A 27,017-nucleotide genomic window follows, 5' to 3' on the forward strand; every position below is an offset into this window, starting at 1 on the left:
GGTCAGACAGTACTACTTATCATGGAAAGTAAAAGTATATTGGAATAATCTTCCTCTAGTTTGCACTGTTTGTTGACATTCAAGTCACTCAAAATCAGCCTTAACAAGTTATACCAGCGAGAGGAGTTGGATAATCTTTGTTTCCCTCGTATCAATAATTCTAAGAAATTATTGTCAATATCTTAATAAAATACTTAATACTGCCGTTGTAAAAAGAAGACCCATGGTTCTTGAAACAATCTAATTTGTAAAATACAAAAATGTAATGACACTTAGAGTTTGAATGTTATATTAATATTAAAATAGCTATGATCAGTTTGGAATTACTTCAGGTCATACAGTGTGCACACTGAGAATGTGCTCGTTGACACCATGCTCTATGTTAATATTTCATGTCCATGCAGGCATATACTGTATGGGAAATCTTTACTATTAACATCACAACAACCCTGAGGCCACTGCTTCATTAAGTGAATGTGCAAAGATGAGAACTGAAGTGTAAGTGCAGCAGGTTGTGTTTTTCAACCTGAATCTAAAGAGTTAGACCGTACACACTGATGGTTAAATACAGTCGAGTAAAGTAAGCACACTATTTCACTTATATTAGTGATATTAAATATAAACTGTAATCTATATGTTATTCAGTGTTATGACATGAAATAGTTTAGTGACTCATACAGAAGGCTTTATCAAACAGTGGTTGATACTTTCTTCTCTCTTTGAAAAAGCTTTAAATTCATTTGAGAGATAGATGCAGTACCGTGTGTTGACCTGTCACTCAACCAGCTACTTAATCTGTGTGTGTGTGTGTGTGTGTGTGTGTGTGTGTGTGTGTGTGTGTGGCGCCCCTCTGTCATCCAACTGAAGTAAGAAGATCCAGATACCTCATGCTCAAAGTAATCAAAACTATTTTATTACAGAAAAATGTGTTTTGGGCAAATTAATAAAGTGCATTTACCCTAAAAATCTTGAAATTAATGCAATTTTTGAATCATTATAGGTAAACACCTGTACTGTAGTTGAACAATTTTCTGTGGAATTTTACAGCAAATGAATCCAAACATTTTTGGACAACTTGTTATGTTTGTTAATAATTGTCATTCTTCTTTGACTGTTGTGAGTGTAATATTGCCAGTATTAGTTTAATTTCTTATTTTTTTGTTCCTTTTTATGGTAGTCTTCCTTTTGTTTACTGAGACTTGCCTGTATATCTCATCACTCTGGCCTTTGTACCTCACAAATGCTGCAAATACTTTCTCAGGAAATCAGAAAAAATGAAACCCAGCTCTGTAGCCAAACTGCCTTTAGGGTTATATACAAAAACAGGTTCTTTTTTTTTATTGGCAAAAACTGTAGTGAGCAGCAAACTTGAAAATTGGGAGCTACAGTGACATTTTGGATCTTGAAATTATTAAAATTCATGAGTTATGAAAAAAGTTCCAGTTAAAATAAAAGGTAGTATACAATTGCAGTCTGTTTGGTGTTCAAGGGGCACACGCATTTAAATAAACTCCTTCAGGCAGTTGAAGCCGCTCCAAACGAAATAATATTTTGAGCAAACAGACAGTATCGTCAGTCAGTAAAATCATGCCAAGAGAAAGATTAAATTGTGTTTCAACAATCCTGATATCACAGTAGTAGGTGTATTATGCCTAAAATCAGTGTAAAGTAGGCAACACCATAAAAGAGAATTTTAAGTTGTCAAGGAGATTTTTTTAATATCAGATTGTTCGATAAATCCGAACTCTTGATCTGCTCTCTCCATTTAAAATACCATTCAAGCCATCGTCTGGATACACAAGAATTCAGCCAAACACTTTACAGCAAGAGTTCACATTAATAACTTTAATGATGATGGATTAGTCTGAGAGGGTTGAGCGCCAATCAAGCTCTCTGGTAATTAATTAAGTACTCATCAGTAAGGCAGTTTTTTAATAACAAATTCAAAAATCTTATTTGCTTTTTAAATACTTTAACCAAACCAAGCTTATTACCTCTTACTTAATCTGAAAATAAAAAACACAATATACATAACATCACAAATAAACGGTAAAGTGGTATTTAGGAAATGGTTACCTTATTGTTACATTTGGATTTATTGTTTTTAAAGTTAAATGTTTGGCTTAAAAATCGATATCAAAATCTATCAATGCCAAGGAAAGGTTGTTTTTTGCCATTTATATAAACTAAGATGTAGTTAACATTTGGAAATGACTGCATTTCAGGTAAAAATTACATTTAAAAAAAGCTGTACCGTGTAATGTCTCAGACCTTGAGGGATATGTTGTTTCCTTGTGGATATGATATCAATACAATTATGCCTTTGTTCTGTGCTATAGGACAAGGGTGGGGTTTGATAGTTTAAGTGTTTACATTGGAGAGGTAATAAAGATATCTTGTTCTCTCCAGGACGTTATAATGTGCACACTCATCCTGCTTCACTTACCACTAAGTCTTAAAATGCTCAAATAAAGATGTGATATCATTTATTGGAGTCTCGCTGTTACGACAAGCTGCTGCGACAATGAGTTTCAAGTCACTGAGGGGAAAATTAGTCTGTTGATTTGGAAGAGTCATAAACGGTTACTGCAGAGTATAGGGAGGTGTTTGTGGTTATCAAGTGTTTTCAGACTGTATTCACTGCTTATGGTATTTAAATATGCATGTTTTGTTTGCGTTTAATGCATTTCTAAAGACACAACAGTACTTTAATTAAGTTAAGTAAAACAAACACAGGACTTTCACAAACAGACTGCTGTTTGTGTCGGCTCTAAAAACTCAAACACGTGACTCATTTGAACATAAAACACAATATTATATATTATCTGACCTATCATGCTATATTTGAATAATATAGTGTAGGACCATACCTATATAAGGCATATTTATACTTTTAATTTTTTCAAAATACCAAGCAGATCATGCATTTTAGCCATTCCTCATTTCGCTCAATTTAACACTGACTTTGCATGGGCTGATTCTGTGAGAACAGCAGCATCTACAGGCCTGGCATATGTACTACAGCGTCTCCAGCGCTTTCGAACGGCAATGTCCGTGGCTGTCTCCTCCTGATTGGTGGAGTTGGCCCAATAGCCGTAGCGCCACTTCTGTGACGTCATAGAAGTGTTCAAATCTGGATCAGTCTGTATCAGATCCGTTGCAGCCCCTTTTTAAGAGATTTGGGTATGGAGGAAAATATAGGGTTGTATTTTCTGGCACTTGGTGAGTTCCCTGGAACACCGGGGACACATATTCATGTATGAAAGACGTACAAAAGTGCATTTTGCATGATAGGTCACCTTTAACATTAGCCATAAGTTTTGTTGCCTAAACCTGAAAAACCCCATAAGAAAATGCTATGATTATTAAAAGTCTGCGTGGCCATAAATAACCCATGTCAAAAAAGTGTGTGTGTTTTCTTCATTACCATTTTCTATACTTGAAGAGCCTGCTAATTAGCTTTCAGGGAGCTGCTATTGATTCAATTAAAGATAAAATATACAGAAGATGGAAGAGAAAAAGCTGTTTAATCAAAGTATTTAATGAACTAACAAGAACAGTCTCTTTAAATTAGCACAGAGCATGTAAAATAATTTCAAGACACTTTATTTGTACTTTAAAGTGGAGCTTTTCAAAGAATTCTCTCGAGATTAATTCACCAGGAAATGGAGAAGAATCATAATAGTTAATAGAGAACATCAGTATAAATGAAGGTGATTCCTGACAGACATGTTTAATAACTGTCTGAATTGTGCATTTGCTTAAAATGGATTTGTGGGAAAGGGAAGAAATACTGTTGATGGCAACTTAATGCTGAATACTGCATTCTCCATAGAGCAACGGCATTATTAGGGAGATTTTAAGTGACTTTGTTTTGCCATGGTCTCTCAGATTTAACTGCTACAGTATCTCTCTTTCCAGTTTATATTGGAGACATTCGGTGTGTTTAACCTTTGATGTTCTTTTTATTTGTTCTTGCTCATTACTTCCCAATGCATGTCTCTGCAATGTGGTATAGGAGGAGAATAAGGCTGAGGTGTGAGTTTATCATTTATGACATTTCCAGGATTTTTCTCAGCAGGCAGTTTCCTCCACATTGGCGAATAGATGCAATAACCAGCAGTCTCATTACTTAACAGTAGTGCAGTTTTACCTCAAAAAGGGGAGGAGGACATCTGAATCCTGCAGTTGTCTATATCACGCTTTAATCTGTGACATTATTGGTCTAAAACTCACACTGCTCAAACAGCCTGAGCAGTGTTAGTATTTATAACTCACCACAAAGATGTGAGTTGTTTCAGGGAACCCTTCATCTTACATCATTTGTGGTTTTGTCTTGTTTACATGTAAATGAGCTGTACAATGATATATACTGCACAAACTCTGCCACATAAAAAAATACTACTTACTTCATTCTTGGTTTTAAATTAAATCAAAGGGAATATTAATATATTTTTGAGTTTTAACACTTTAAAACCAGTGGTTTTGTTTCGCTTACAGAGCAACATTCGCAGACAGCTAGTAATTTGTAGTCATGCTGCATTGCAACAGTGAATATCTGTGTTGCTGACGCACTTTTCACGGTAAAGCTAGACCCACAGGATGCTGCTCCAGGACATGCATATCACATCAACACTGTATCGACTTAAAGAGTATATGTGGGACGAGGCTTTAGAAGTCTTGAAATTGTAATGCAACTAATGCATGCAACTACTAGGATGTATGGTTCAGACTTAGGCAGAACAGAAACATGAGGGAAATATAGCAGGGGACCAATCCTGTAGGAATGGTATGGGAAGTTTAATTGGATACTCAATGCAAATTTGAAATCCTGCCATGCTGAAAAAAAAGCACCAAGTCGGCAGTTTTTGGTATTTGGGTGCTATCCAAAGGAATATGGTTTCTTCTCCCAGCTCAATTAGGTATTTAGTCAATATCGGTATGTCCCAAAATACTGCTTTGTAGCGTGGCCTCTGGGAGGTCCCTGCACCTGATCTTGAGAACCTCTTCCCTAAAAGAAATGGAGTGCCAAAACAACTGGATTACTAGGAAATACGCCTGTGGTTTCCGTCGATTAAATTCACTCGGTGTGTGTGTTTGCGAGCGCGTGCGTGTGTGTATTCTAGTGTGTATGTAAAAAGGCGCACAAAGCGATGCCGTACAGCCAGTCCCATCAACACCTCACAGAAACGCAGATTTGAAAGCAACTTGTTGACGTCTCTGTGATCTTCCCCCGGAGCAGAGGAGACCGTCGGCAGCGGGAAGCCCCCGTGTCTCTCCCCAGGGCTGCTGAGGGCAGCACACCATGAGCTGCGCTTTAAAACGTCAGATGGAGACGCACACCGCACTTTTGACACTTTTGAGACATTTTTGCGGTTTATCTGTGCGAAAATACATTTTTGAAGCTGAATGCCATAAATTACAGTCGCTCAAGTTTCCCCGGACAACTGAAATCACTTATGGTTGTACTTAAACGCTCTCCTTTCAGATGAGATGTGAAGACTACCGAAGCAGTCCGATGGTTCCCTCTGAATGTAACCAGTCTACTATTTCGCTTGTTTGTACTGGACGTGCATAAATGAAGGACACCGATGCTGGGATTCCCTGTTTGCTTTTGTGCTCAGCATAATTCAAAAAGAAAGAAGACAACAATTCACCAAATAAAGAAAAAAATATGGTAAGTTTAACGATCTTTTCTCTTTAAAATAAGTACATCACCTCGTTTGTTACAATTACGCAGCGATGTGCAGGGGCGCAGAAAGGAAGGCATTATTTGTTGTTTTAAGACACTGAGTCAACAGTGGGGTATATCTTTTAACTTTCTAAAAGAGCTGAACTAATGTGACTAACACAGGTTCAAAATCTTAGAAAGATTAAAGATTTCTGCTGAAAATCCTGAACAAATCCCTTACACCAAGAGATGAAACAGAGCATGATAAGGTCACTTGTGATCACCACTGGCACCATGTAAGTCCTGCTAGGACTATTTTAGTGACACCAAAAGAGATTGAAATGTCCCGAAGTAGGAAATGAGGAGGACACACAGTATACTTTATGAGTCCCTAAGGGGAAGTAACAGCAGCCTCATGGGTTTAATCGTGTTATGAACTGCAAGGCATGCGGAAAAAAACAAGTACACATATGAAACCGGCATGAAGCCCCAGAGTGCCAAAACTGATTTAAATAGGGAGAATATTGCTGGAGGAGGCAGGAAATACATGGTAACGATAACAACACTACAGTTCTTGATTGCATCTCAATAAAACGTAACATTGCTTTCCTTAAGATTTTTCTAATTACTATCAAAAATAATTATAAAATGAGAGGGGACAAGATATTTTCCCCCTCAGGTTTATTTGTTTTTGTTGACCTGTGAGATAACTGCTAAGGGTTAGGCTGGAGGCAGGTGAGGAGTTTATAGCGTGATAAAGCCTATTTAATTTCACTATAGGGTTTCAAATCCTGTATGATATGTGCTTAACACTGGTTGTCCAGGATGCTAACATTATTTTGCTGCTTGCAGCCTCCAACCCTTCACAGTCGTGGCACATGCTGCTGAATTCATTATACAGATAAGGCTGGAGAGTGGGCTCTTTTCAAATTATAATAATATTCATATTTTACTTGGCCGTTTGCGGACATAAATTACTAACATCAGAATTTACCAGAACATCTTTGCCATTAGCAGCAGCTGGTGAGGAGGAGCAGCCCAACCATGTAGTGTTTTCAAGTTGGGAAAATAGACCTGTGCTTTCAAGCTTTTCAGAATTTTTTTGCTGTGAATGTTGTATTTTTCTTTTGCCTGAAGTGGCTGATGTGAGAGATCCTCAGCAAAATGAAAGGGAATCACCATGTCGGTGCTCTGATGAAAAGTACCTTTCAGTACACAATGTACCTCCATTTCATCTGGAGACTCTCACATGTGGAATTTTCTCTCTCGCATTCACACTGACACCCTTTCCCCCCCATCCTCTCACATTACACACACACTCACTCAGAGATGAACACACACACACGGCTCTCCAAATGCGCCTTAACAACCTTGGTGTGACGGAATATGTAATTTACGACCCATTAAACTAATCCTATTCATATCATGCAGTCCCCTTTCCCTACTTTATTATGACACTGTTTTACAAATGTGGGTAATTGGAAACAATTATGAAACTGAAAAATGATGATACTGTTGAATATATAATTTCCTTATACAATGATGAGGGAGTTCCTTCCTTCCCCCCCCCCAGCATGGGACATGAGATCATATCACAAAGAGGACTCATTTGTAGCTCATTTTCCAAAGTATCAAATCATGGTTTAATAATGAATGCAGGAATAAATGCCTGATGGTTCCGAGAGTGCTGCATGTGTATATGGAAGAACCGTTCCCTCTAATAACATCTTCAGAGAATATAGGGGCGGAAAATCCCAGTCCCATGAGATATACAGTATAGGGCCCGGCAAACTAACTCTATACTGCAAGAAAAGGAAAATCCTCTTTCATTATTTTGTTAGCCTCAGTCTTTTAGCATGATGTCAGACTGTATATATCCATCAGGGGTATATTTGAAGGACTCATGTTCTTGTGTTTAAATTAGCTTCAAATACTAAAAAGTGAGATGGAGAAAACATTTTAATCATGTCTTGGAGCTAATGTCAGGTTTATGAGCTATCTAGCTACAGCTGATGCAATCTAGCAGAAGCAGACTACTGTCTGTAATTAAGGACCAATTATTTAAAGATAACTACGAATTTTGAGTTGTAAATCTGCCAACTGGCCAATTAAAAATCAAAATGTCCATCATAGATAGGATGTTCATGTTTAGAGGCTCCCATGGGATGAATATAAGCATCTCCGCTATAGGAGACGTACCAAAGACTAGAACAGTACACTCTTCAATGTACTGCATGTTTCCTCAGGTCTGGCAATGCATGACAGACGTTTACATCAGACTGGAGGTAATTCACTTGCAGGACTGTGTTGAAAAACTAGAACAAGAAGCAGATGTGTGCAGTTGACTTACAGCTTAATTCCACACTTTCAACATTACTACTCCTACCTCCAAAATGTCACTTTCTTCAAGAACGGCTACAAAACATAACAAAGCTACCACGCTAAACCACTTGAGGTAATTTAACAGTCTGTTCGCTACATTGTTTGTCCTGCACACTGATGTTTACAGTACTGTGCAGCACGTGAGTCGGCTGAAAGTAGCTGAGCAGATGGTGGGGCAGCGTCAGTGAAGAAGACTTCACCATTCAGCTGTAAAACACTCTGCCTGAGTACATTTCTTTGTGGCAGCTCTTTGAAGTGGCAAAGGGTGCAATTCTCATGTGCCAAGGAAATGTCGATATTAGATTAGTGACCAAGTGATACTGGAAGTGCAATGAGGAAGATGAATTCTGACATTGTGCTCATTGCCTTGCTGCTGACTACGGTCAAACTACATTCCCTACCTTCTGTGAGAAACTATTAGACAGTGTGACAACAGCAGGTCAGTGCAGCAGAACTTACAATTCCCACAGCTACTACAACTAAAAAGAAAGGTTTTAAAAGCAACAATACACGGGGAAAATAGAAACACTTGGCAAGCTGTAGACAGTGCCCTTCAGAGAAAGTAAGAGAAATTAAACATGGAAACAGGAATCTTTGACATCATCAAGGCCATATAATGTATAATCTTCAACGAAACACAAACACTAATGAACACATCGCAGTATGAACAGTTTACTGAAACAGGCTAAATAATGGCTAACATTAGGGAGGAAGATCCTCCTTCCCTGAGGGCGTACTCATTAAACTCCTGACCAATTACCTGATTCTCCAACATGGAAACGACTACTGGCATTTCAAATAGGTGAGACCAATTAAGAGATAGGCCCAAAGGAAAACTTTGCCTATTTTCAACAGACTTTGTATTTGTGAAGTGTGTGTGGTCGTGCACATAAATGAACAGTATTTGGCTTTCCCCTGTGTTACTGGCCTCCCCCCACTCATTTGCCGGCGGTAGCCAAACATCGTTCATTTGGATGTACCACCGACATTGCAACAAAGACATTCTTGAAAATTGCAAACTTTCCCCAGAAATGCATCTTTGTGGAATTGTGTGCAAAATAGGAAAAGCAGAGATTAAGTCTGAGTATGAGTCCATCATGACCATAGCATTTTACAGGGGAGGTAATGCTATTAACCATACAGGAACATCAGGTGATGGCGAAGGAGTGAAATCAACCCAGTGATCCACCATACAGGATCTATGCGCTAACAATGGTTTGATGTATTTGAAGCGAATATATCTATATACAATATATTCTTCTTGTTGTTCTGAGTTTGAATCTTTATGGTTTGTTGCACTTACTGTTAGTCGATTTGGATAGAAGCAATTAAATCAAGATATTGTCGGGATTGGAAATACCTAAAGAATGTACCACAGCCAAAGAGGTTTACCATCATAAGAGACAAAAGTTTCAAAAGCTATATGATCGAAAACCATGACGAGGAGGCAAGATAATCAGGAAGGAAAGAAAGACAGCAAAAACAAAATACCACCTGAGAGTAAAACAGCTCAAACTCAGGTAGAGATTCCCCTCACAAAGCATCAGAGATGACTACACTCAGCTCTAATCCTAAAACACAGCTTGATCTAGCATTTAAACTATTTAAACTGGAAAAATAAATATTTGCAAACCCAATCTCTGGTATGCTTCCCTTCTTTCATCAAATCCTCCCGTCGCTCTTCATGCTGTTGTGTTTTGTCTTTACACTTGAATTAAAGCAATCCATGAAAATGAGACCGAATCAATGGTAATCCCATCGGATTTACAGGCAGGATTATTCACATGGGATTGGGCTCGGTGTGAGAAAGCAGAAAATAACATGCCGCCTCTCTCTCATTAACATCATTTTATACACTATTTTAAGCGGAGTAGGAAATCCACTTCATTGTATTGACATAGGAAAGGTTAATCATACTTTGTTTATATTGTGGATGCTTTTGAACTCTGATGTATTTTTGTCTTGCTGAAATGTTTGTTGCATTACTCAGTTCCTTTACTTTCCCTTCTCTCTTTTTTTAACCTCCTGGCATTATCTCTGGGTTTGATGTTTTTCCATATAATTAGCACTGAATCATAACATCGGGTTCTTATGATGAACGTTGTAATTATAGATCAAGACAATTTGTACTCACTGTGAGAATGACAGCATGTGTCTCATCAGGATCGATAAAGCTCGCCCTCCTCGCTCTCGCAGCGGCAGCAGCTCGGCCACTTAGGCCATTAGTGGTCATTATTCCAAGGTTGACTACTTGTTGAAAGATGTCTTTTTCCATTACTTGAAGCGAGAGTCTGTATTTTGTTGACGGAAAGCCTGTGGGGAGGAATCTTCGAAGAAGTGGAAAATACCACAAAGCAGTAAAATAAAAGGAAGACAGGGTGTTTGTACTGTTGCACAACCAGAACCATGACACAGCGTCTACTGCACAGTATGTCGATTTTAGAGTTGTTACAGCAACTTTTATATTACCTACTTTACTTAGGTTAAGAAAGTTCTTACTAATGTATAACAATTATTTTATTCCTAACAGTGCAGTTCTCTTTAATGAATCACACTCCAATACAAACAGTTTCATGTGGCACAATTGTGCGATTTAAGAAATGTCTTGCACTTTGAATTATCCAGTATCGTCCTTTGAGGCAGTGTAACATCACTTACTGAAAGCCATAATATCATCCATTTAATATCTGTGTGACTGTGAAATGACCGTCACTCTCATTAGTCATGGACTAATTGTGTTAAATATTCCCTGTCACAGTACAACTCTGCACCGATGAAATGCCATTGACAGCTGCCATGTTGTTTCACCACCACTGACTGATGTTCAGTTTCAGTTTGCTGATTCACGCAATCAGGACTTGAACTTTGCAATGTGATATGCTTATTTTTTACACTTTGAAAACATTGAATGAAACTTCCCCACACAAGAATTTGAACAGTTAGCCTTATGTGGCATCATTACGTGAGCTGGTGCTTTTCATAATTTTGATTGGTTTGAAGATCGATTTCCCGTCCTCGCTTATCCTCTCTCCCCTGTCTGAATGTCTTGTGTTGGATGTTGTTCCCCATCCTTCTTCAGCAGTTGAGTAGCAGGAATTTCTGCTGAGGAGCATTTATTTATAGACAAACTGAAACCTACACATTTCCTTAAGTTGGCAACTTTAATTCTAACTTTACTTCTAATTTATCATCTGCTCGAATTTCAAAAAGTTTCTGCTCTGAGCACACACATCCTGTGCCTCTCTCTCGCTCTCTCTCTCTCTCTCTCTCTCTCTCTCTCTCTCTCTTTCTCTCTCTCTCTACTACTACTCTACTTACTACTACTACTACTACGTACGTACGTACGTACGTACGTACGTACGTACGTACGTACGACGTANTTTCTTCCCTACTCCCACAACATGGAGATGGTCTACCATTACTTTCTGTAATTGTTCTGAAAATCAGAATTATCCCAAACATATTTTTACCCTAGAAATAAAACAAACCATAAACCAGAGTGAGACCACCACCTTTTTTTGAACTGTTTATTTTCCTTTTAACAAAACAAGACAAGACATATCCTGACATAGGACGTTTTCATTAAAATGACAGATGATTACACGACAAAGCAAAGTATGGTTAATATTGAAATAAAGCAAATCCAGTATAAATTGAAATAATGAAGTAAATAATATAAATAAATACAAACGGGGATATATAAAGTAAAATCAAATAAATATTAATGAAAGCATTTTACATAGGGACTGACATCTTTGGCACAGCAGGGTCAGTTACACAAGGAAACTTTTTCTCTAGTATTCATCTAAAGTTTGGTTCAGTTTCAACAACCCTCTTCAACCAGCGATACATCCAGATATATTTTAACACATTTCCATCTTTGGGTAAAAGTCAATTTTTCTCTGCAGGCTCGCCGTCAATTTTTTCAATCGTGGAGACTTGTTTAAGTCTGTGCTTCCACTGAATGATTGTCGGAGGTTTTGCATTTTTCCAGTTCACAGTTATAATCTTTTTGGCAATTAATAACAGTATCCGTAATATGTACCTCTGGTCTGAATCGTAAATGTCTGTAGGTATAACCCCAAGCAAGAACAACATGGGCTCCAGAGGAACAGTCATTTCCAGGAGACCACCTCTTTTTGACAAACCAAGGGTCAGCTGTTTGGTTCCGACCATTGTCAGGGGGAGATTTGACACCTGTAATTGTGGTCTGAATCAAACTACAAGACCCCAAAGTCTTAAGACGTAGGTGAGGTTAATATGTTGCATTTGATACACAGCATTGAGCCGGGACAGAATGAATGGATAGGGTAATCACTTGTGGATTCTTTTTAATTGGGCAGGAGTCTGGTCATGTCTCTTTTGTTTAACAAATTTGACCCAGAGATTTCAAAGTCTATACTTATAATTCAGACAATCCTCTTAACAAAAAGTTGAAAGCGCCTCTTCGTCATTTTTGAAGTAGACTGTGTTGTTAATTGACAGCCCCTTCTTTCCGTCTGAAACTTGCCTCTAATTTAGTTCAACACTTCTTCCAAATTCAGAGTCAAGATATCAGAGTTTCTGTTTCTTTTACTTATAAATAGGCTTCCACACAATTTCGCTAGGATTTGCAATGCTATATGGATCCATCCTTCTTAATTGACAATGAAATCCATACTCTTTCTCCATGAAAGTTTCAGCTGCCTGTCGAGCACTCACCAAATACCCTTTACTGCAGAAATATTCAAAACTAGTTTGATTAAAAGTCACAATCTTGACAAATCTCATTAGAATTGTCAGTTAACACAAATGAACTCACCTAAACTACTAACTTTAAGGACTGTAGTTTTAAATTACGACCTGTTTTCACGTCAGAAAAAGGTAATTTACATGCAGTATAATGTGCCTTTTTAACAATAAGGTATTTTATCAGGTAGAAGACAAAGAAATGAAAATATTATAGGACGTCTTTTGACATTAAACCCTTTTTTTAAATAAACAGTAATACTCTGACATTTATATGTAAACTCCTAAAAATACTTATTCTTATCTGACATTGATTTTTAAAGAACATTTCAAGTATTCCTTGTTGAAGAGATTAAACACTTCATGTTCTAAAGTCCCTAATTACCTTTTAGATGTCAGTAAACTAAGGCTTATGTCAAATGTTAATCCTTCAACAATACTCATTCACATTTTAATTGAATGCCTGGAGTTATAACCATCATGTTTACGGTACGGAAAACACAAAAGTGTGTGTACTGGGCAGAAAGCGTACAGTGGATAGACCAACCCACATGTAAATGTCTCTGCTGAGATCATCTGATGCTGTTGTTGCTACAGAACAATCGCTCACCGCTGCAAAACATTTCCCTCACAACATGCTGTGCTGAAGGGCTCAATTCATTCTCCAATTTTAGTACATGCCCATCCATGTGAATCTTTTTGTTTTATTTCCCTGCCATGTTGATGACAAGCCCTGCTTCTCTCTTACTGTACCACGTCTTAGGCATCTCTTATGATCAGGAGTGTAATGTTGCATCTTCTTTTGAATCCAAGAGATATGAACCAAACTCTTGAAGTCTCTTAAGTTTGTGCACTTAAAAAACTGAAACATTTACTTTAATTAAATCTATTAGACAGATTTCACATAACTCTTATAGGTTAGTTAGTTGAAAGCAATGATAATAGGTATATTTAACAATATTGCTTTCAACTAACTAATAGATTTAATGAAAGTCAATGTTTTTTCATGGTGCTATATTTACATGTGTTTCCTGTCAGAAAATATCTACTAACGAGTGCATTAAATGAAAAATAATGTTGCCTTCTTAAGGGTAAAAACAACACATATTAGCATGACATTTAATGACTTTTCTCTGTCTGAACATACCGTGAGGAAAAAAATTGACACAAAGTAGGAAAGACAACACAAAAACTGTTCATGTGTTTCAGTCGTTTTTTGGGAATGTGATTACTTGTAAAAATGTACTGGATGATGAACCACTAAAGTGCAATACTAACTCCTCCTATAACCTAATCTTATAGCCCTGTCTTGTAAAGATGCACTGTGTTAAAATTAAAGTGCTAACACCTTTTTCAATCCACTTAATATTGTTCTCACAGAGTGCTTCATCCAGTATAGGACTATTGGTTTCTTGGTCTCATCACATAAATGTGCTGTAAACTCTCTTTACTGTACATCTCATTTTCTTTCTAATGAATGAGAACGGCAATGGATCCACCATCGATCAAACTCATTTACCACACAACTCAGCTGGCTTTAGTATTTAGCTCCGGCTATTGTTGCCAGCTTGCTAACCAAATGGCGCAAATATAACTCAGATCTTTAAAGTAATTTTCAAGTCATCACTACAATTTTTTTACATTTACCATTGACTCATTCACATTGAGTGTTTAACTTTACTTCCTGTAACAAACAAACAAACAAAAAAACAAACAAACATGTTTTACCCAAAACAGGATATTTGTCCTCAACCTAAACAGGCAGTTTAGCTCAGTTTAGTTTAGCTAGTAAACTGCGATGGTACATTGGTGAATTGGGAATGACAAGCAGGCGTTAAATGACAAGTGATAGTTTAAAAAGCGTAGACGGGACACATACATCGTCATAAAAGTGGTTTGCTACTTGTACACCTTTCCATGTGATCATGTTCTTGATGCATGTTTCCATTCTTTAATGTGAAGTCCTTGATGAAGTCACCTTTACTCCGTCTTATAAAGAGATATTTTGTTTGTAAAGCAGTTTGTTCCTTGTTGCATTTAGTCATGCTAACTATATTGTTTTTTCTTCATGCCTCGTATCATCACTTTAAAAAACGAAAGTTGTAATAGGCCTTTCATGTTATCCTCTTCAGCGCTTCCGTTAAACATCCGCTGTTTCCTCCTCGAGGGATCATTGTTTCCAAACCTCTGCTACACCACTGCCCCTTCACTTTCATGACTCACACTCAAACATAGAAGATAAAGATAAAACCACTGCTGCTCATCATCAAACACTCATATGAATCCTGACTGCAGAACTTCCTCACTTACACTTATCATAATTATATACATTGATATTGTTGGTTAAACAAGTTGTATATTTCTATAGTGGCATCCAGAGCTTGTTTTGATGAGATTTTGTAAAAACTTAGTTAACAAATGCATATCACCAAAATGTCAGTCCTATTTTAACTATTGTATCTGTTTTATTGTGTTGCACTGTTGGAGGAGCCTGTGACCGAAGATTTTCATTGATATATCTACACTGTAGCGTTGTACACATCACAATAAAAGCCTTGAATCTCTTTTGGTTTTCTTCTTATCACTTCAAAGTATTTTGCTTGGCTTTGATGCTCCTGTTACCACGGTTTAGTTTTGTTGTCATTAAAACTATTTTAAGGCTTTGGGACAGAATATCTGAATCATTTGAAACAACAGTGGGACAGATACAGACAGAGACTGCATGAGTGGGCAGGCTTGTTTTATATTATGTGATTCTTTAAATATGTGTTTTCTGCGGCCCAGAAGTGATGCTCACGAAACTACAATTTCACACTTCAGTTGGTAATACCTAATAATTGGAAGAGCACTCGGAGAGCGCAGACCCCAGCCCAGTGCGGTGTCCATGGGTGGAAAAGTAATCGGTGTATCCGCAACGTGATTCACATTGGATGCAACATTTAGTGGGTTCTTCCTTGGCCCTTTCTTCACCCTTCCTCTAAGTTTCATGGAAATCAAGCCAGTACAACTTTGGTTGTAAGAGGACAAATAATAAGTAATGCATGCTCATTCTGATTTAATGCAGGAGGTATCATTAATTCCAGTTGCTCACCATTAACACATTCTCAAGTCACTATGACTTTATGTGAGTAGTTCACACTTAGCAAATGATCATGTTAGAATTATTAATACACACTTACGAAAATTATTGAATATGTGGACTAATTGGTAGTTGTTGACGTTTATTTCAGACCCATACATTTGCTCAGCCTCCCTAAAATTATCTTCTACATCACTGTCTGTCTTCAGCAGTCTTCCGTAAGTGTCTTCATATAAAAATGTCTTTTTGGCAGGACAGCAACGACTGTAACCGTCTCCTTCACCTAAGGTGGAGAGTTATGACAAACACGGCCATGGTAGCGACAACAGAACGCCTTTGAAGTCGAGAATTTTCGGGAAATGCGCTTAATGTTAACATTTCTAATGAATAATTACCTTGTCATGCACATGGGATTAATATGGGGAGCGCCGGGACTTGAAAGCCAGAAACAACTCAGCCTGCAACAACTTTGAACAAAATAAACATCCATTTTGTATGTCATGGTTAGTATTTAAGTCCTGGAAAATTACAAAGAATTGAAAAATGTTTTGAGAATAGTTTTCATTTGTACATGATAGACTGTACTGCTACTACAGCAAGTATTACTTTCGGCCTTAGTTATTCTGTAATAAAATGGTTAACATAAAAGTGGTGTTGTTAGTTATTACCTTGAGTATAAGGTTAGATGTTTTCAATTCCGTTACAAGAATAGGAACGATGTTTACTTATTGAAGCTTTTTGAAAGCGTTTCAGCGCCTGTAAGTTTCTGTGAAGATTTACTGGGGAAATAAATATTTCAGGCATGAAAACATTGGTTTGTTAATGGTCCACTTTAAGTGTATTTGACCTGATGGGTGGACGGAAATTAGCTGGTATATTTGTATGTTATTGGAACGATTGATGAAATATGTTAAGGGTTCAAAATAATTGAAAGCTCTCACAAACAATGCACATATTGTTGATTCTGTAAACAGATCACACGTTTCAGGAGGGAAATCGTATCTTTTGTTTTGTTACATGACATAGTTAGCACGAACAATGTTCTGATAGCAAGCTCTTTTTTCATTACCGCAGATATAAACCAGACACCTGTTTGTTCTTCTCCACACACACACGCACACACACACGTCACTGACAGATAATCTGTTCATCTTTCAAAGGATCATGAACACACAGTGAGGAGTGTATTGCAGTGGAGTGGTGTAAAAAAACACTGATTGGAACTTTGCCTCAGCAGTAGGAGGCTTTCATGTGTGGAAAAAAGTTTAGGCAGAAATTGATGGGTTGTGTTTTGAACCATTTTAACCTGCTGCTGTGCAACCTTGTTAACACAAAAACCTTACTTCTCAAGAGGCTGAATTGTCTTATTTTCTACAATCTATTTCCATTCTATCAGCTTAGAGAAGAGCTGATATTATCCTTCCCAGCCTCTATAATGAGTCCTGAAGTTTGTCCCGAGAGGTTTGAATGTGTCGCTGGGTAACATTAGCTCCCTCCTTGCAATTTATTTATTCACCATAAATTAGCATGTACCTGTGAAGCCCCTTTAATGTCCTCCAGTGCCGGTCGAGGATTCATTGTATTTCCTGTTTGCATATAGTTTCATTATGTGTGCAGGTGGATTGTGGTGCAAATAGTGCATGTACAGTATGTGTGAAACATGTGCATGCTTGTGCCATGTGCATCCCACACAGGCTGAAAAAAACACTCCAGGCAGCTGCAAACAACAGAGATAAGATAAATCATTGAGCCTTTGAGACATAATTGGATTTCATTGCTATTTACTGAAATGCAGCGTGACATGCCAACATGTCACTGTATAAATGACAGCCATTCATGAAATGTGTCTCTATTAATCTGCATAGCGTACTGGAATTGCTGTTTTATTGTATATATTGACGAGGTTTCCATCTCTCCGCTGTCTGTTTTCATGGTTTGCACTTTAACCTTTGGGCAGCACTTTGACAGAGATCACTTCTGAGTTGACTGTTCCTACATTCCTAGTAATCTATATTTTATAGTTTCACTTTCCTTCACATGATGCCGCCCAGCTATCTATAATTCAGTATCTGCATGGTGCCATGAATACTCCATTGTGTTGAACAACAGCATCATGGACTGCATACTGACTGTAATGATCAGCAAAGTGAGCCAACAACCCTGGCAGAGCAAGCTTGTCTATAGGATGGAAAAAAGTGTGTGTGTGTGTGTGTGTGTGTGTGTGTACAATGAAGTATTTATGAAATGTCTGCATTTCTCTGAATCCATACAGTAAATGCGTTGATGACACTTCTACAAAGAGTTCACTGATGTTTAATCAATTCAAGCGTTTATTTTGGAGAATATTACTATGAATTCATTAATTAAACATTTTATTATCCAGAAAAACTAAACTTAAACTGAAACTTTTCAGGCTGCCTACAGCCCCAACAAAGACGACCAAGAAGATTGAGATTGTTTGAACAGTGAAAGGCAAAAAATACGAGGGAAATGAAAGTCGGCAAAGCACTCAATATTGGAAATGACCCCCTGGCTGACCCCCTATCATCTGGTTACAAAATGAAGCTGCAATTGTCTATTCCCATGACTCCTGCTATCTAAGCCCTCTTTAATTTACCCCATTATGAATCCCCAGCATCCCTTTATGTTGAAGTAAAATTCCCCTCACACACACACAAACACAACCACACCCATTTACAGCACGCTTGAGTGAACACCATATTAGCTGCATGAGAGCAGAGGAGGCAATGTCTCCTTCTCTGGGCTCAATCAATTAGTCTATCTCCAGTGGGGCCGTGCAGTGTTTGCAGGCCGGCTGGGTTCAGAGGGTATTACTGTTTCACCCCGACATAAAAACACTGCACACACACTGCAGCATCTGCTTGGATTTGGCCCAAGCCTGAGAGGAAGGAATTGGATATAGTGAACGGTTTGTGACGCAGGCTAACTCGGCAGGGCTGCGTCACTGTGTTTCTTCTCCAGTCATGCTCTTCGAAAGACTCACAAGAACAATCAGATGTTTGTGTTTTATATAATTGTGATCATGCTTTGTGGTTCCAACTTTTTCCCTTGTTTAAACGAAGATAAATGCACGTCTCCTTTAATTGGGCTGAGAGATGCCTCCCTGAATTAGATCTGCAATTTCAAAGCCAGATGTAGAAGCCAACATATTTCACATAAACATTATACAGCCCAATTTAGGCAGGGCCTGCTCTTGATTGAAAATCTTTTTCCTCTCATCCATTCATTATGAACCTCATTACCTCATTGTGCTGTAAACCAGACCCAGAGGAGATAAGCCTTGTCCTTGACTTGTTTGATGTGTAAACAGATAAGCTTTCCAGTCATCTATCAAACATGATACTGTGTGTGTGTGTGTGTGTCATATTACATAGACAACCGAATGAATAAGTCAATGCTGCCCACGACGATCTTCTTACTAAGCTCACCGTGTGGAGTGTGTCAATATCAATATATCAATCTCCTCTCCACTGATGCGATGAGGCGTGATTGTAAGCTAGTCACGCCTGGGTAATCTTCACCCGCTGTCAGTGACAGTTATCTCTAACACATCTGCACGTTGAGGTTTCTTGTTGAGATCTGAGAAATGTTTTAATGTGACACTCAATGTCTTCTGCGGTTCTGTAGGGAGCTTTCTTCATCAGAGTGATATTACCATGGTTGTCTACATTTTGGCTTAAGACTTCTGAACATTGGAGGCATTAATCAAGCGTGGAGGTTCAATTATATAAGCAATTCAGTTGCATTATGAGGAATTATGTATCTATTTTCTGTTTGTGTGACTCATACTAAGGTCTATCTTTGCCTCTACTGCTTGAGTAGTCCCCAGACAGTAGATGGGAAAGAACATCACTTTAAAAAAATACCTTTTGGCCTATTAGATACTGTTGTATGAATTGATGGGTTTATTTGACAAGACTCTACAACAATTAATAGTCCATGGTTTCAAAGAAAAAGCCTAATTTTTGCTCTCAAATTAGCATTAGCAAATCATGCCAAACTCTTGCATGTACCCGTCACACTTTCACTTATGATTGGACAACTTAGTTCTAATTCTGATATTGGACTGCTAAACACAAATGGCTCAGTGATAACAATGTAAATGGATTAACTGTTGAGTTGTAGTCTAGGCAGCTATAAATAGCTACAAACCAGAGCTTTGTCTTCAATATTTTCAATTAATATTTCTATACAAAACTTGTCCATGCTTTTATCTTCAGTAGACTCGACTGTAATGGTGTCTTCACAGGTCTCACTAAAAAATCTATTAGAAAGCTTCAGCTAATTCAGAACACCGCTGCTCGAGTCCTCACTAACACTAAGAAAGTGGATAACATCACTTCCTGTTCTGAAGTCTTTACACTGGTTCCTCACTAACACTAAGAAAGTGGATAACATCACTTCCTGTTCGGAAGTCTTTACACTGGCTTCCTGTGTGTCAAAGACTTGATTTCAAAATATTGCTGCTGATTTATAAAGCATTGAATGGTTTAGGACCAAAATGCATTTCTGACCTCCTGCTAAATTATGAACCATCCAGATCTCTCAGGTCTTCAGGGACTGGTCAGCTTTCTGTCCCCAGAGTCAGAACTAAACATGGTAAAGCAGCGTTCAGTTATTATGCTCCAAATATCTGGAACAAACTCCCAGAAACCTGCAGGTCCGCTGCAACTCTGACTACTTTTAAATCCAGACTAAAGACTTTTCTTTTTGCCGCTGCTTTTAATTGAACTATTCATATCTTACACAGCACTGTAACTTTTATTCATGTATTTTTTCTTTTAATGTTTATTTTATTATCTTTGCTTTTTAATGACTGTTTTCTAATGCCATTTTCTTAATGTCTTTCATTTTTGTAAAGCACTTTGAATTGCCTTGTGTTGAAAAGTGCTATATAAATAAACTTGCCTTACAATGCAAATAAATAACTCTAAAAACCACTGCTCCTCCATAGTTTGAGCTTGACAGAACATATTCCTTTGCTTTAAAATGGTTGTGAACGAGGGAAGAAGGCATTCAACCTATACTTTACTTTTACAGAGCAGAGTAGGACCAATGCATATAGTTTAGGAAGCAGCACTGGTTTACTGACACTGTGATGGTAAAGCCATTAAAATGAAATGATAAAGTGCCATGCCTGTTGTGCAGCATTAGTTAACTTTATATCGCAGTTATAAGTTAGACCACTGTTTGTGTGGATGTTCCAGTACGCTGCACATTTTCGCCTGGATGCGTACCATCAGTATTCTGTGCCCGTTTCTTTGTACGTGTACTGCAGTTTGTAATCATTTGAATGCTCACCTGAGAGCCAGTAATAGAATGCGCTAAACTGATTTCTCATTTATTCTCTATTATTTACTAAGCATATTTATTGTCACGAAGCACGATAATCCCCCACAAGGGAAGGCTGCCTATCAACACTTTATTAATGCAGGTGATTTGCAGAGTTGTATCGGGAACAAGCATGCACTCGGAAATCAGTTGTCACACTCGTAATGTGCCAACAGAAGGATGTGTTGACTGTGTAAAAGCAAACATTTGTTTATGTTTGTGGCAGAGCTTTGTTCCTCAACATTACTCTGTGGATGTGAAACAAAAGGCAGTCCTATGAACACTCATACAAATCGTATTCCAATAATCACATTACACTCCCTAATCTATTCCTATTTTACAGATTACAGTGACTACAGCGACATGGGGTTACAAAACTTATCCTATAGTAGTGTAATTGAATTACGTTTTTTTTTTTTTTTACTCTTCCTCTGAATTACAAGTGGTTATTATCCATTCTGCTGCTCTTCAATAATACATTAAAGCAAACCGAACATATGGAAAGCTGGAGGAAAGGGAATGCCTTCTACTGTGATTAACAGTCCTTATGCCCACTGGGACACCATACCCCATTTCCACATTTCAGCTCTTATCTCTTTCATTATAACTTGAAAGTAAGTCAGCTTCTGTTACCTGGAGGCAATATGGTCAGCGTCTTTGTATTTCCTGAGCATCATTAACAGTAAATGTGAAGGAAGTCGAGTTTATCAATCACAAGTCCAAAAGTTCATCCAAATGAGAAAGACGGTTTTCTTGGTTAATGAGATTTGTGTGCTTTCAACAAAAAATATTCAATTTTTGTTCTTACATATTTATTTCCAGTCCATCCAAATTAAATCCAGAGGAAGTCGGACAGAGATGGAGCAGAGAAGAAATGATGAACTAGTCAACCAACATGCTTTTCATTTTTCTGGGAACTGTCAATTAGGGAAAGTAGTCGTTCTGGCAACAATCTCAAATAATCATTTTAGTATAGACTGTGTAACTTTGGTGTAATGTGATAAATCTACAAAACAGCTGGAAGTGAGTGGGTGTTAAGTCCCTGTATCAAGTCATAATGCTCTGTTTACAGGTCGCTGTTGAGTTTCCATTGTTCATGTTCCTTTATTTCCCCTTATGTGTCCCATGTTGTATGTAGTAGGATAGTTTGTGGATGCCTGTATCCAGCACGGGGGAGGGGATGATGGTAAAGCTCAATAGAACTAATCTTCTCTTTTCTATTTTGCTCTTCTCTTATTTATCTCACCTATAGGATGAACGTGCTGCAGAGAAAAGCTCCATGACAAATCCTTCCTCGCTGTATGGACGCTGCTTCTGAAAGGCTTTCTGAAAGTGAAGAGGGAAAGCTTTCACACACCCAGTACCTGGAAAAAAAGGCTTTGCTGATCGGCTTCTATACAACGACCAAAAGCTACGAGATGATTAAAAATCAACCAAAGGATTCCTGGATGTTTGTCCTCCTCTGCATCATGTAACTGTAATGTTCTGGCTTTCTAATATCATCCAAGACACTAGCCAAGTTTCAGCACAAATCTCAATTTGGAAGGCTTCACGTGGACAGGGAACAGATAAGAAGAGAGACAACAAGCAAGCCTAGTGTATCTTTCGTCATCATCTTCCTACATGCAGCTCCCAGCATAGCGTTATTGAAAAGGAGGAGTCTATTAAAGCATTTGATAGATAGGAAGGTTTGGTCTGAAGGTGTTGTTGCTGGCTGGCTACTAGCTGGAGATGAGATAAGAGCGTTGGGAAGAGAGAAAAGGAGTGCCAGCCTGACAGGAGCTGAATACAAATTAGGATTCCTCTCTCCAGCAGCTACACCAGTGAGGCGAATCAATATGAGAGAGACTAAATGGACATATTAGCCGGCTTAAACTACGGAAGCATTAGTTGTGAATGGAACTAGATGATTGTCATATGGTTGATATAAAATAGCAATACGAGGGATATTGCAATGTGAAATAAGACGCATAAAAGACAAGCTTAAGCATTTTTCTTCAGCCCAAACCAAAAATGCCACGCCACTGTACTTTTAAGCGCCATGCCTGAACTGATGTAATTAGGCTGGTTTAAAACCTTGGAAAAAAAGAGGGTTTAAAAGAAGCGGAGGCGAGATGGAGCTGGATAACAGCTCACTGGACTACTTTACCAGCAACTCCACAGAAAACCCTGACACCATTACAGCTCCACCCTGGAGTGAGGCAACAATTCTCGGTTTCCAGATCTCCCTCTCTGCCGTATTAGCCCTCGTCACCTTGGCTACCGTGCTTTCAAACGCCTTCGTCATCGCCACCATCTATCTGACCAGGAAGCTCCACACACCTGCCAACTTCCTGATCGGCTCCCTGGCCGTCACAGACCTGCTGGTGTCTATTTTAGTAATGCCGATCAGCATCGTCTACACTGTGAGCAAGACGTGGTCGCTGGGGCAGATTGTTTGTGACATCTGGCTGTCGTCTGACATCACCTTCTGCACGGCCTCCATCTTGCACCTGTGTGTGATTGCATTGGACCGCTACTGGGCCATCACAGACGCACTGGAGTACACAAAACGCCGCACCATGCGCCGGGCAGCGGTCATGGTCGGGGTAGTGTGGGTGATCTCCATATCTATTTCCATGCCTCCACTTTTCTGGCGGCAGTCCAAAGCCCACGAGGAGCTCACAGAGTGCTTGGTGAATACAGATCAGATCTCTTACACCCTATACTCCACCTTCGGCGCCTTCTACGTCCCCACGGTGCTTCTCATCATCCTCTACGGACGGATCTATGTAGCCGCCCGTTCCCGCATCTTTAAAACGCCGTCGTCTTCTGGGAAGCGTTTCACCACAGCACAGCTCATCCAGACCTCTGCAGGCTCCTCTCTCTGTTCTCTAAATTCTTCCTCCAACCAGGAAGCCCACCTACACTCTGGCAATGTGGGAGGTGGGGGAGGATCACCTCTGTTCATGAACAGCGTGAAAGTGAAGCTGGCAGACAGCGTGCTGGAGAGGAAACGCCTGTGTGCGGCTCGGGAGAGGAAAGCGACCAAGACACTGGGCATCATCCTGGGCGCTTTCATTGTTTGTTGGCTCCCGTTCTTTGTGGGCACACTCGTCACGGCCATATGTAAAGAGTGCTGGTTTGATCCAGTGCTCTTTGATGTATTTACCTGGCTGGGATACCTGAACTCCCTCATCAATCCTGTTATCTACACCGTATTCAACGATGAATTCAAACAAGCTTTCCAGAAACTCATGAAATGCAGACGCTTCCACTGAAAGAAACTGATTCAAACTTTTAAAGAGTGTAAAAGAGAAAAAGCAAACAACATAATAATTATAATAGAAGTACTGTGTACACGTAAATGTCCCATCTTGTTTTTTTTTATATATCAAACAGCTCTGTGCCATAGCTCTTTAGAGACCTAAAGCATATCATCCATATAGGCTTAATCATGCATGCCAAAAAAAAAGGAAATCTTGATCCCGAAGAATGTTGGAACTCTTCTTCAAAGACAAAGAAAGAGGATTTCAAGGCCATTTAAATGTCAATGGGACACTTGTGTTATTTTCTTTGACAAAGGCAGAGATCAAAAACAAGGATTGGTGGGATGAGGGAACTCAGAAGGACTGGATTTAATCCAGCGGAAATGAAAAGCCATGAAATATATGTTGTCTTAATCTCTGTGTCATTCTGTGTGCTGCTGCTCCCATGAAATGTCTCTGTGGTACAGTAAAGCACTTAGAAAAGACTGCAAAACTCCAGAGATTCAGTATATGTTGCCATGTTCAGTATGCAATTATATTTGAAAGTGGTGTGTGTATGTATGTGTGTGTGTGGGTGGGTGTGTGTGTGTACTGTATGTGTACAGGTAGTTACTTTACTGTAATATATGCGTGTTTGAAGAAGGGAGGCTTGTCAAGTGTCTGACATTTATACTTTTACAAGTGAGGCTTGTCTCGTCGTTACAGAGACAGAAATGGAAACAGCATTTCCACTCTGCTTCTGAATTTTAAGTAACAGCCAATGCCATAGCAACAAATAAACCCATTCAAAAACATTATGAAATGATGTGCTCTGCTATGAGGACAGGGATCAGAGTGGCGGCTTCTGAAGGCAACATTGGACTCTATTTTTGCGATTTTATGTGTTTGGTTTATTCAATGTTAATACCTGTGTTACAGTTCAGTAAAAGCGGCAGATGGTATAACCTCTGCAGAAGTGTTTTCAGGATAAAATCATACGAATAGCAGTTTTCCTAGCGACTCTTCTACTTACTTCCATATGAAAAACTGATCAATGCCACCGATTGGCTAATGAATAACACACTGCTTAGTTAGTGCGCACGTTTATGGCAAACAAAGAAATGCACACTTAAAATGAAATGTACATGCCAAACACAGTTGTGAGAAATGATAACGTTTGTTTAAATAATCCAGAGAATAATTCTAACAAAAAGATTATGTTTTTTTTTACTTTAAAACATTATTTCAGTTATTGTATATTAAATGGCTCTATTCAAAATATGAGTTTCCCTTGTTAGAGACAAATGTAACACCCCAGAAACCATGATGGCTTTTCTTTCTCAGGCCTAGGCAGCAGAAAAGTAACTGAATAATTGACTGCTTAACATGTTGCTGAATCCATCAGATGTACTGCTGACAGCCACTTTAATGCAAAATACAAGTCAAATTACCTTTTTGCAACATTTATTCCAAGTGACAGAAAGGACAGGAGGGGTGTAAATTCAAAGCTATTTTTACAATAAATGTCAGACGAGATGAGAAATGTAGTGTCTGGGTTTTTATGGTGGGTCACACACAGGACAGATTTCCCATAACATGTTGAGGTCACATGAAAGCCATGGTTCATTTTGTATGTGTGACAGGCACAGGGAATTGCAATCAGAAATAAGTACTACAGAGACAGTGTTAAAAAAAAAGTGAATGTGAGTGGAATGGAAATAAGGACAGAAACTTAACAGAAAGACAACTCCCTAACCTTAAATCATAAATTACGCCTGAGAGTAGGAGTAACAAGAGAGCTGAAAAATATGTGACTGGAATGCTACTAAAATGTGCTGCAGGTCAATTTAATCATTCATTTGTCGCAAATATCTTATTTACATCCCTGATTATCTATAAGGTACACTTTAAATATTAAAGTCGAGACTCAGAAATATAGAAAAAAGGAGAGAAATCAGGCGTTAAACAGAGCAAGTTGGATAACCTTTGCATGTTTTTGCGTGCCAGGAGTTCAAGGGGCTGGCGATGTGCCGCTCATATGAGCCAAGGAATGTATTAAAAGTTTATTTGATCAATCCCACAGAAAGAATAAAGTCACTTAAAGAACTATAACATGTTTTCTCAGTTTGGACAAGAGATTTAGTTTAGTCTGAGTCACTTAAATTGACTCAGCCCACTGATGCACTTCAGAGTCCACCTTTACCACGTCCAGAGCAGAGCACAGAGTGACCTAATGGTTTCTGCCATCAATTCTTCATGTCTGGCTCTCAGAGTGCCAGCTGTACACTATACATCTATATACACATGCATACACACACCATACATCTCTGTGATACCACGACCATTGCTCTCAGTGTCTCCCACTGGTCTGGAAATGACTGGCTGAATGAACCAGTGGAGATGTGGTCAATGCTGCATTAGACTCAATTCAGTCTGATTATTAAATTATAAAATAAATGAATTATTAATGTGCAATTTGTTTGTATACTTTTTCAACCATGGCTGCAGTTGAATCACTGGCCCAGTATATTGAACAGTATAGAGCATTACATATGTTATAGATGACATTTTAGATGTC

At 38.5% G+C, this 27,017-nt stretch overlaps 1 protein-coding gene across 1 annotated transcript; it reads left to right on the top strand.

The window, feature by feature from the left end:
- Nucleotides 1-5,240: 5,240 nt before the first annotated feature.
- htr1d (5-hydroxytryptamine (serotonin) receptor 1D, G protein-coupled) lies at nucleotides 5,241-26,905 on the top strand. Its single transcript, XM_010769814.1, has 2 exons — nucleotides 5,241-5,677; nucleotides 22,465-26,905. Exon 2 carries the CDS (start codon nucleotides 23,327-23,329, stop codon nucleotides 24,470-24,472), a length of 1,146 nt encoding a protein of 381 aa, XP_010768116.1. The 5' UTR covers nucleotides 5,241-5,677; nucleotides 22,465-23,326; the 3' UTR covers nucleotides 24,473-26,905.
- Nucleotides 26,906-27,017: the final 112 nt, after the last annotated feature.

This window comes from Notothenia coriiceps, unplaced genomic scaffold, assembly GCF_000735185.1.
Source record: "Notothenia coriiceps isolate Sejong01 unplaced genomic scaffold, NC01 NC01_scaffold00007824, whole genome shotgun sequence".
NCBI classification, from domain to species: Eukaryota; Metazoa; Chordata; class Actinopteri; order Perciformes; family Nototheniidae; genus Notothenia; species Notothenia coriiceps.